This window comes from Nannobrachium achirus (assembly GCF_963921795.1).
Source record: "Nannobrachium achirus genome assembly, chromosome: 11".
NCBI lineage: Eukaryota > Metazoa > Chordata > Actinopteri > Myctophiformes > Myctophidae > Nannobrachium > Nannobrachium achirus.
The window spans coordinates 232501-245397 of NC_137820.1; the positions used below are offsets into that span (position 1 = coordinate 232501).

Consider the following 12897-nt stretch of genomic DNA (forward strand, 5'->3'; position numbering starts at 1 on the left):
ACATCGTCCCGGCTCCGAATGTTTTAACGATGCGGCGGTTCTGGCCGTTCCGTCTCACTTTCACCCCTACGCTGGTGCGAGACAATAAATAACTGTTCGCCAATTGCTACATCTCTCAATTGGAAGTACATGACACCAGTCCAGCAGTGCACCGCAGTAGTAGGCTAACTGGTGATATAAAAAAATATATATTTCCGACTCCTCGACTCAGACAATTGGCGTCGATTCCCGGGGCTTAAAGCGACGCGTCGATTCGTCGATTTTTAGAGGACAGGCCTACTTGGAAGCCATTATTGTATTTATCATTTTGCCATGGGTTACTAACCCATGGCTTATACTAATACTAACCCATACTATACTGTCTATACTAACCCATGGCAAGAGCTATCAGAGGTGTCAACGGTTTTAACTTGTGTTCTGCCCAGCGTTCAGGACTGGCTTAGATTCATGCCTGCTCCTGAACGCAAAAAGACCGTCTGTATGGCTTCTTCCAAAAGACCAGTTGTGATGGAGTCATCAAATGTGTTTCTGGGTCCTAAAGACCAGTTGTGATGGAGTCATCAAATGTGTTTCTGGGTGGGGGTTAGGGTTAGGGTTAACCCTGGGGGAGGAACTTGAACTTGTGTCAGAGTTCAAGTACCTCGGGGTCATGTTGGACTCAACCCTAACCTTTAAAAAAACATGTAAAAAAGGTTACAAACACTATCAAGTTCAACCTTCAAAACTTCAAACAAATCAGACCCTTCCTGCTAAATCTGATCTCCAGTGCATGATTTTATCACACATTGAGTACTGTTTCACAAACTGGTCTTGCACAGGTACAACGTCCCTCAACCCCATTGAACAGCTGTATAAGATTGTGCTTAAGGTATTCCATAGGAAACCCCACTCATATCACCATTGTAATATTACTAGAAGGTCGGCCGGCTACGCCGGCCTCCCCTCTAGGTCGCCGCGTTGCATCTATAGGAGTAGATATTCGTCGAAAACAAACCCCTGAGGTACAGGGTGGCTTTGATCAGATTCCATTGCAATTGGGCAGTTTATGTTGCTGTGAGAGAAGTGACTGTTATGCCTCTGCTCTTTCTGTGTGTAATGGCCAAATGTTTTTTTTTTTGAGAAAAAACGTTTTTTTGAGAAAAAAAAGGTTTTTTGAGAAAAAAAAAGTTTTTTTGAGAAAAAAAATTTTTTTTGAGAAAAAAAAAAATTTTTGGGAAAAAAAAAATCTTTTGAGAAAAAAAAATTTTTTTGAGAAAAAAAATTTTTTTGAGAAAAAAAAGTTTTTTGAGAAAAAAAAGTTTTTTGAGAAAAAAAAGTTTTTTGAGAAAAAAAAGTTTTTTGAGAAAAAAAAGTTTTTTGAGAAAAAAAAGTTTTTTGAGAAAAAAAAGTTTTTTGAGAAAAAAAAGTTTTTTGAGAAAAAAAAGTTTTTTGAGAAAAAAAAATTGAGAAAAAAAATGTTTTTGAGAAAAAAAAATTGAGAAAAAAAATGTTTTTGAGAAAAAAAAATTGAGAAAAAAAAGGTTTTGAAAAAAATTAAAAATAAAACGTATTGGTGATGCGATGACGTGGTGTATACGGATGTTACTGCGATTGAGGTGAAAGAGAAAGTGGAAAGTTGTGAGCTAACTATTAGCTATTTTTGTGTGTGGGTGTGTGTGTGTGTGTGTGTGTGTGTTCTGGCTATGCCCCCCTCGGTGGAAATTGGATCCGCCGGTCCCATAGCTGGGAATACGAGCCAATCACCGGTCACCATGGCAACGGGGGGCCAATGATAGAGTTGGGCGGTATTATTCCCTACGTTCTCCTCCCTACTCCCTACGTTCTCCTCCCTACCGTTGAGTTGTGGGATGCGGCTTTTGCTCAATTGTATATATAAGATTCAGAGGTACCGTTTCTTGAGGTTTGCTCATTTTAAGGTATTTAAACAGGTCAGTATCATATATAAGATCATAAATGGTCCATGCTCACCTCCCCTAAAGGAATTCATAAAAAGGAAGCCTGATAGAGTATTCAATACGAGGGCAATCACTAGAGGACTGAAGTACCGCACCGTGTAACCGCTATTGGAAAAAACACCCTTTCAGTTCAGGGCTGTTCAATCTGGAATGACCTTCCTCTAACAATAAGAGACTGTTTGTCATTTAAATCCTTCAAGTATAACCTAAAAAAAATGGTTAGTTGACAATCAAACCTGTGACCATGTATAGTCTTAATAGTACAGCTCATGTATGTATATTTTTAATGATCCTTTTTCTAATGTAGGGTTCTGTTGGTAATATGTGTTGTTGTTTTTGTCTTTTTTGTTTTTTGTTTACAGGAGGAAAAGTATTGTATGTATGTTTTTAACTGCCCTCTCCTAATGTAGGGTTAGGGTTAGGGTGTAGGGTTAGGGTTAGGGTTAGGGTGTAGGGTTAGGGTTAGGGTTAGGGTTAGGGTTAGGGCTATCCCTTTACAGGAGGAATAGTATTGTATGTATGTTTTTAACTGCCCTCTCCTAATGTAGGGTTACTGTGTGTTATGTGCTGTTTCTCTTCATGTAGGGACTACAGATGAAATGTAGTATTCTTGCTACTTCCGGTGTATTTACATTGCTCCTATGTAGTGTTCATTAATATGCATTGTCCCGTCTAAATAAACAAATACAGTAAAGTAAAAAATGATTTAAACTAGTGACAGCCGATCTACAGCGCCTTGTGGTGCGAGGCGTTGTGTGCTTGTAGATCTGCTGTTTTCACTACTGTTTTGTGACAGCCTTGTATGATGAAGCAGGGCTTTACTTTGCAAAGAAACGTACAAATTTGAAACTTGGAGATACAAGGTTTCTTCCCGACAGTGACCATATTTACACCCCCGTATTATGTTGGTGTGACCATGGATTCTTGGGACATGAAAAGTGTGACCATGCAGAAAAAGGGTTGAGAAACACTGAACAGGAGGAGCATTTCTGTCTCTGTTAACCTACTAACCTGTTAACTGACCTATTAATACTATACATTAACACACTGTTAACCTACTAACCTGTTAACTAACCTATTAATACTATACATTAACACACTGTTAACCTACTAACCTGTTAACTAACCTATTAATACTATACATTAACACATTGTTAACCTACTAACCTGTTAACTAACCTATTAATACTATACATTAACACACTGTTAACCTACTAACCTGTTAACTAACCTATTAATACTATACATTAACACACTGTTAACCTACTAACCTGTTAACTAACCTATTAACACTATACATTAACACACTGTTAACCTACTAACCTGTTAACTAAACTATTAACACTATACATTAACACACTGTTAACCTACTAACCTGTTAACTAACCTATTAACACTATACATTAACACACTGTTAACCTACTAACCTGTTAACTAACCTATTAACACTATACATTAAAACACTGTTAACCTACTAACCTGTTAACTAACCTATTAACACTATACATTAACACACTGTTAACCTACTAACCTGTTAACTAACCTATTAATACTATACATTAACACACTGTTAACCTACTAACCTGTTAACTAACCTATTAATACTATACATTAACACACTGTTAACCTACTAACCTGTTAACTAACCTATTAATACTATACATTAACACACTGTTAACCTACTAACCTGTTAACTAACCTATTAATACTATACATTAACACACTGTTAACCTACTAACCTGTTAACTAACCTATTAATACTATACATTAACACACTGTTAACCTACTAACCTGTTAACTAACCTATTAATACTATACATTAACACACTGTTAACCTACTAACCTGTTAACTAACCTATTAACACTATACATTAACACACTGTTAACCTACTAACCTGTTAACTAACCTATTAATACTATACATTAACACACTGTTAACCTACTAACCTGTTAACTAACCTATTAATACTATACATTAACACACTGTTAACCTACTAACCTGTTAACTAACCTATTAACACTATACATTAACACACTGTTAACCTACTAACCTGTTAACTAACCTATTAATACTATACATTAACACACTGTTAACCTACTAACCTGTTAACTAACCTATTAATACTATACATTAACACACTGTTAACCTACCAACCTGTTAACTAACCTATTAATACTATACATTAACACACTGTTAACCTACTAACCTGTTAACTAACCTATTAATACTATACATTAACACACTGTTAACCTACTAACCTGTTAACTAACCTATTAATACTATACATTAACACACTGTTAACCTACCAACCTGTTAACTAACCTATTAATACTATACATTAACACACTGTTAACCTACTAACCTGTTAACTAACCTATTAATACTATACATTAACACACTGTTAACCTACTAACCTGTTAACTAACCTATTAATACTATACATTAACACACTGTTAACCTACTAACCTGTTAACTAACCTATTAATACTATACATTAACACACTGTTAACCTACTAACCTGTTAACTAACCTATTAATACTATACATTAACACACTGTTAACCTACTAACCTGTTAACTAACCTATTAATACTATACATTAACACACTGTTAACCTACTAACCTGTTAACTAACCTATTAATACTATACATTAACACACTGTTAACCTACTAACCTGTTAACTAACCTATTAATACTATACATTAACACACTGTTAACCTACTAACCTGTTAACTAACCTATTAATACTATACATTAACACACTGTTAACCTACTAACCTGTTAACTAACCTATTAATACTATACATTAACACACTGTTAACCTACTAACCTGTTAACTAACCTATTAATACTATACATTAACACACTGTTAACCTACTAACCTGTTAACTAACCTATTAATACTATACATTAACACACTGTTAACCTACCAACCTGTTAACTAACCTATTAATACTATACATTAACACACTGTTAACCTACCAACCTGTTAACTAACCTATTAATACTATACATTAACACACTGTTAACCTACCAACCTGTTAACTAACCTATTAATACTATACATTAACACACTGTTAACCTACCAACCTGTTAACTAACCTATTAATACTATACATTAACACACTGTTAACCTACCAACCTGTTAACTAACCTATTAATACTATACATTAACACACTGTTAACCTACTAACCTGTTAACTAACCTATTAATACTATACATTAACACACTGTTAACCTACTAACCTGTTAACTAACCTATTAATACTATACATTAACACACTGTTAACCTACTAACCTGTTAACTAACCTATTAATACTATACATTAACACACTGTTAACCTACTAACCTGTTAACTAACCTATTAATACTATACATTAACACACTGTTAACCTACTAACCTGTTAACTAACCTATTAATACTATACATTAACACACTGTTAACCTACTAACCTGTTAACTAACCTATTAATACTATACATTAACACACTGTTAACCTACTAACCTGTTAACTAACCTATTAATACTATACATTAACACACTGTTAACCTACTAACCTGTTAACTAACCTATTAATACTATACATTAACACACTGTTAACCTACTAACCTGTTAACTAACCTATTAATACTATACATTAACACACTGTTAACCTACTAACCTGTTAACTAACCTATTAATACTATACATTAACACACTGTTAACCTACCAACCTGTTAACTAACCTATTAATACTATACATTAACACACTGTTAACCTACCAACCTGTTAACTAACCTATTAATACTATACATTAACACACTGTTAACCTACTAACCTGTTAACTAACCTATTAATACTATACATTAACACACTGTTAACCTACTAACCTGTTAACTAACCTATTAACACATTGTTAACCTACTAACCTGTTAACTAACCTATTAATACTATACATTAACACACTGTTAACCTACTAACCTGTTAACTAACCTATTAATACTATACATTAACACACTGTTAACCTACTAACCTGTTAACTAACCTATTAATACTATACATTAACACACTGTTAACCTACCAACCTGTTAACTAACCTATTAATACTATACATTAACTCACTGTTAACCTACTAACCTGTTAACTAACCTATTAATACTATACATTAACACACTGTTAACCTACTAACCTGTTAACTAACCTATTAATACTATACATTAACACACTGTTAACCTACTAACCTGTTAACTAACCTATTAATACTATACATTAACACACTGTTAACCTACTAACCTGTTAACTAACCTATTAATACTATACATTAACACATTGTTAACCTACTAACCTGTTAACTAACCTATTAATACTATACATTAACACACTGTTAACCTACTAACCTGTTAACTAACCTATTAATACTATACATTAACACACTGTTAACCTACTAACCTGTTAACTAACCTATTAATACTATACATTAACACACTGTTAACCTACTAACCTGTTAACTAACCTATTAATACTATACATTAACACACTGTTAACCTACTAACCTGTTAACTAACCTATTAATACTATACATTAACACAGTTAACCTACTAACTGTTAACTAACATATTAATACTATACATTAACACACTGTTAACCTACTAACCTGTTAACTAACCTATTAATACTATACATTAACACACTGTTAACCTACTAACCTGTTAACTAACCTATTAACACATTGAGGAGCATTTCTGTCTCCAAGGCTGAGGAATTCATAATGAGGTGAATTACAACACTGACATTCTCTCCTACCAAGTGGTGGAGCTTGTTATTGTTTATTGATAATGAGAACCTTATCCATCCTGCTTATTGAGCCAGGCTTTTATCAGCCCACTATGGAGCGTTTTCTAATATCTTGTGAAAAGATGTCAGATGACAAATTCTGAACTGAACTGGTATCTTTTTATATTGGCCAGTTGTTGTGATGTGAGTTTGTGGCTGACCACCATCTATGACGATGACAATTAACACAAGTAACACATATTATCAATCATTAAATGTCATTAAAAACAATAATGAGCAACAAGTGTAAAGGCTTTATATTATGGATAGTAGGCTACTGTAATCATTTATTGATGGCCTCTTGTCTTGATTGTTTCAACATGACTTCATGGGCCGCTAAGCTCGATAACAGGCTTATTGATAGCGGCTACTCATTAAATCTGTTATGGGCTTATGGAGCTACCCTTGTTTAAATCTGTTATGGGTTTATGGAGCTACCCTTGTTTAAATCTGTTATGGGTTTATGGAGCTACCCTTGTTTAGGGTTAGGGTTAGGGTTAGCCTAACCCTTCAGGCTAACCCTAACCCTATGCCTAACCCTGTCCCTAATCCTAACCCACAAGGCCAAGAGATTTGTCAAACTTCCAAACATCAATCATTTATCAAATTTAGAGGCCTTCATGTGTGGAACTGTCTTGATGCTTCAAGATATTTAATAAACATCTGAAGGAATATCGTCTTCCTTACTGTAGTGTAGAGGGTTAGGGTTAGTTCCTTACTGTAGAGTCCACATGATGTTGTTTACTGAATATAAAAACCTATATAGTGATGGGACCATATGAAAATGTCATATCACCATTATTGTGACAAAAGAAATCAAGATTTACGATATTATCGCGATAATCAAAATCCATTGTCCTGGGGCGGAACATTTGCCAAAAAATAGCAGATCTACAAAACACGACGCGTTGTGAGCTTGTAGATCGGCTATTTTTTGCAAAGGCATTTGATAGAGAGTGGAAAAAAGAATGTATATTATAAGTACCTTTTACCAATTATAGCGGGTTTAAGTGGTACTGGATATGCAGCTCTGCAAATAAAAGGTGAATTGATCCCAGTGCATGACGGAGGACGATATCACAATGTATAATATTAAATCTCCACGATACGATTATCATGAGTGTTTTTTATCACGATAAACGATAATATTATCATGAGTGTTTTTTATCACAATAAACGATAATATCGCGTATCGTCCCATCCCTAGTAAGCTGATGTATTTGTAAACATCCCACGCTCTGTAAGATGCCTAAGCTTAATATCCCACGCTCTGTAAGATGCCTAAGCTTAATATCCCACGCTCTGTAAGATGCCTAAGCTGAATAAATAGTCTATAGTGGTGTTTCCATAAACGTATTCGAATTAGGGAAGCGAATGATCAGAAATGCGCTTTAAGACAAAGCGAATTTAGCCCGTTTCCATTAAACTGGTGAAATGCGATTCTTGGGAGATCCTGCCTGGGTCTGTCTAACCGACGTGCTGTAAACACTTCCCGCGGGCTTGCCTTGCACACAGTGCACAGAGCTGGCCTGGCTGGGATGGGGCTGATTTTTTTCAGACCGAGAGACGTGAGGGCACTGCTGTGACTGCACACGCATCCCGACCCAGAGCCGGTCGCGACGCACCGCCGCAGAGAAAGTGCGGCCGGCGGGAGCACAGAGCAAGCGACCCCGAGCCGAGACGCCCCGAGGGGCGTCCCCGAGCCGAGGCGGCCGCCCCGCCGCCCGGTTGAGTCCTCCGGTCAGACTGCATCCTGCAGCGTCGCAGATGCGGGGGAAAGTGTTATAGGAGGACGATATGGACGAGAACGTCATATTTTATTCGCATTTATTGTCTGACCCGTTTCCATTCACAAACGCGCATTTAGTTTATTTCGATTAAGCCTCAAAATCCTCCTCCTCCAAGCGGATAATCTTTTTTGCAGATAATGAAAGTTTATTCGCATTTTTAAGTGTTTCCATAAAAATATTTAGCGAATAAGCCGTTAATGCGCAAAAAGTGGCTTTATGGAAACGCCACTTATGACATCTGCAACACAATGTTATCCAATATGTAGTGTTTTTTTCATCTCTCTCTCTCTCTCTCTCTCTCTAAGGGGTCCCTGCTTCATCTCTCTCTCTCTCAGGGGGTCCCTGCTCCATATCTCTCTCTCTCTCTCTCTCTCTAAGGGGTCCCTGCTTCATCTCTCTCTCTCTCTTTCTCTCTAAGGGGTACCAGATGTGGAAAAACTTGGTTGTTTATGCTCGCTAGCATTGATTGATTGATTGATTGATTGAATACTTTATTAGGAGTTTGCATAGAAAAAGGTACAGTTTCATGACGGTACAGTTCACTGGTGCAAGGTCAACTAAAAGGAGATCCTAGAAAAGACTAAGCTTATTTCCACAGGAAACCATTGAAGTATCTCATATAACATTAAGCAGCTAACAACAAACACAACAAACACACACGCACGCACGCACGCACGCGCGCACACACACACACACACACACACACACACACACACACACACACACACACACACACACAACACACACACACACACAGTGTAGTTCGCATGTTCGCACTTAGCTAATAATAAAATAATAACAACAACTCAGTGGTAGCTAGCCTGTTAGCACAATGTGTGTGTGTGTGTGTGTGTGTGTGTGTGTGTGTGTGTGTGTGTGTGTGTGTGTAGTTAGCCTGTTAGCATCTAGCTGCTAACCACCACCAGCACAGTGCAGTGCTAACAGCTAACAGGCTAACAGCTAACTACAGTGGAATCAACACACATTCATTAAACAGCATTAATTAATAATAATCACCTGCTGGTTTCCTTCCTGATCAGACATGATGTTTAATTAGTTTATCTTTAATTAATTAATGATTAATTAATCTCCTCTGGACTGAGAAGCAACGAGGAGAGAAACACAGATCCCAGAGCAACAGATCTCAGGATGAGCAGCAGATCCCAGAGCAACAGATCCCAGGATGAGCAGCAGATCCCAGAGAGCAGGATGGAGAGTCGATCCCAGAGCAGAATGTTTTACTTTATCAATACTGCAATGTAGAAGTAGAAGTAGTCTACTGTCTTAGACAAAGTCCAGAATTCAAAATGTACTTCAGTAAAAGTACAAAAGTATTGACATCAAAATGTACTTAAGTACCAAAAGTGAAAGTAGTAAATGTTTGAAAATAGCCGCTGTTGTGTTGTGAGCTTGTAGATCGTCTATTTTTCAAATAGTCAAGGTATAAAATAGGGCTAAAGTGGATTAATGCATGTTTTATAATATTATAATTTATATCTAAATAGTAATTAAAGTAGTTGAGTAAAAGTAGGCTACAACATGTGGATCCGAGATGTAGTGGAGTAGAAGTAGAAGTAGGACCACTAGGACCACTGTTGTTCTTAATATACGTAAACAACATGTCATCTGCTTGTGACTGCAATCTGTTTCTGTTTGTGGATGACTCGGCTCTCCTAGTCTCAGGCAGAGACTTATTGCAGGTTGAAAAGGCCCTTAACTGTGAACTAAACATGATCTGCACTTGGCTCAATGACAACAGACTCTCAATTCACCTAGGCAAAACTGAATGTATCCTCTTTGGATCTAGTCAGAAATTTAGCCTAGTTGAGAACTTCACAATTAAAGTAGGTGACACTGTGATAGAAAGAAAAAAACACATCTGCTACCTGGGTTGCATCCTGGAGGTTAACCTATCCAGTGAAAAAATGACCACCAAGGTAATCAATAAAGTCAAGAAACAAATTCGCTTCTTGCAAAGGGTTGCCCCGCTGATCAATATTAAATCCCGAAAGACACTAGGAGGTGCTCTTATTGGGCCCCTCATTGATTACGGAGTCCTTGTCTGGTATCGCGACGCCCCAGCTGCCTTAAAGTTAAAGCTCCAAACAGCCCAAAACAAACTAATTAGGGTTGTGCTTGGTCTCCCTCCTCAGACCCACCTTACCGATCATCACCACAAAAGCGTGGGGTGGCTCAAAGTAGCTGACAGAGTACAGCATCTTGCAATGGGCCTGGTGTACAAGATTCACTACACCTCCAAGATACCCATGTACCTGGCAAACTACTTCTTAAAGGTCAAGGATGTTCACGATCACAACACCAGAGGCAGCTCCACTAATCATCATCAACGTAGATTTAACACTAAACAAGGCTCTAACTCGTTCTCCTGCTACACCATCAACATGTGGAACGCCCTTCCACAAGCCTTAAAGGAGAGCAAATCCCTAGCCTCCTTCAAAATTGGTATGAAAAGTCACCTTCAGACAGCTGCTACCCGTGACTTGTAAATAGACTAAGCCCCCATGCTCCCCCCCCCCCCCCCCTTTTTATTTTTTTCTGCCTTTGTATTTGATGTTATGCTTTTGAAACTGATATTATCCTAGATATAGTACTATGTTCTATCCGTCTGTCTTTCAATGTTATATGAGATACTTAAAGTGTGGTTCCTGTGGAAATACGCGCCGGCTTTCTAGGATCTCCTTTTAGTTGACCTTGTACCAGTGATTTGTACTGTCATGAAACTGTACTTTTTCTATTGCAAACTTCTAATAAATTCTTCAATCAATCAAAAAAAAAAAAAAAGCCTACTGAAACTGGAAATACTCAAGTAAAGTACAAATACCTAAGAATTGTGTTTAAGTACAGTACTTAAGTACATGTACTTTTATTTTACGCCACTGTCTGAGAGTAGATCCAAAGCTAGCTCTGAAACATGACGTCATGGATCAGGTTCAACTTGCTGTGGAGCAGTTTAGATACTTTACCAGGAACATCAAAACAACCTTTCTGGTTAAAGATATAAAGTTCTTACTGAAGGCTCACGGATGTCACCATATGTTACGTTCTAGCAGAATTACCCGTCTTCTCTGTATTGTTTAATAAAATCATTTTAATTCCATTGATTGCCATTTTCTGAACAAAGTTTGGATGTATTAGAATGCAGTACACCTCCCCAACCAATGGGGGTCGCGTGGTTGAAAGTACATTGAGGGAAAAACCCAAGAAAATGGCCGTCGATCGGATTAAAAGGCTTTTTTATTAAACAATACGGAAAGTACAGGTAATTCTGCTTGAGCGTAACATATTGTGACATTCGTGAGCCTTCAGTAAACCATTTATTTATTTTAATCTGAACTTGTTTGCAGACGTACGTGGTGAATTGTCTGAAGTGCTCCACAGCAGGTTGAGGAGGATCTCAGCTCTGCGCTGCACAAAGCCTGCTCAGCCTCTCTTCTGTAGTAAAAATAACAAACACACTTTCTCTGCTCACCAAAACAAAGAGTGTTTTATGGAGCAGAAAGCCTGTTTTCCTCAGTGGCAACACTCTGAGCCCCACCTCACCTCTAAATTACACTTTATGGACACAAAATAATAGGTGAAAATCTGCTCTATGGACATTGTGGAGTAGCTAAAACCTCCGGTGAAATGTGACATACCGGTAGCTCTGTTTACACTGTACTTTTCCCATGCAAACTACTAATAAAGTCTTCAATCAATATTAACGTTGCCTGTATGAAATGTTTGTTATCAACAGGTCATGAAGAAAGCTGGCGTTTCTGTTGAAGTAAATTACATTTAACTCATTTATAATGTAATTAACAGTGTGATAAATGTAAATTACATTTAACTATTCATAATGTAATTAACAGTGTGATAAATGTAAATTACATTTAACTATTCATAATGTAACTGACAGTGTGATAAATGTAAATTACATTTAACTATTTATAATGTAACTGACAGTGTGATACATGTAAATTACATTTAACTATTTATAATGTAACTCAGTGTTGATGTTTACAGCGCTTTGTTCATCTGATTGTATTCCACGGCATGTGTCGCCCTCTTGTGGACAACATGAACAACTACAAGTAGAAGTCAATAAATCCAGTTTTGTTGATAAAATAAGAGCAACATGACGCAACATGGCGCCAGTTTATACAATACAAGCTGTTCAAATCTACAAGCTCACAGTGAGACGCGTTGTGAGCTTGTAGATCTGCTATTTTCGGTGAGGACATAATTATGCTGCTAGCCATAGCATGCTAACTGGCTAGCTACGGCAAGTCGGACGTGGCCATAAAGACTACACTTAAGAACTACAAGTTCCATAAACCA

General features: G+C 37.0%; 1 protein-coding gene across 2 annotated transcripts in view; it reads right to left on the bottom strand.

Moving 5' to 3' along the window:
- Positions 1-9696, bottom strand: part of LOC308294811 (cAMP-regulated phosphoprotein 19-like) — a 13949-nt gene extending 4253 nt beyond the window's left edge. Inside the window, exon 1 of one of the 2 annotated variants that reach the window (XM_080737678.1) lies at positions 9577-9696. In XM_080737678.1, the coding sequence (XP_080593804.1) occupies positions 9577-9603 (27 nt within the window). In that variant the 5' untranslated portion in view covers positions 9604-9696. The remainder of the gene's footprint in view (positions 1-9576) is intronic. The other variant, XM_080737679.1, reaches the window with a different exon arrangement.
- Positions 9697-12897: the final 3201 nt, after the last annotated feature.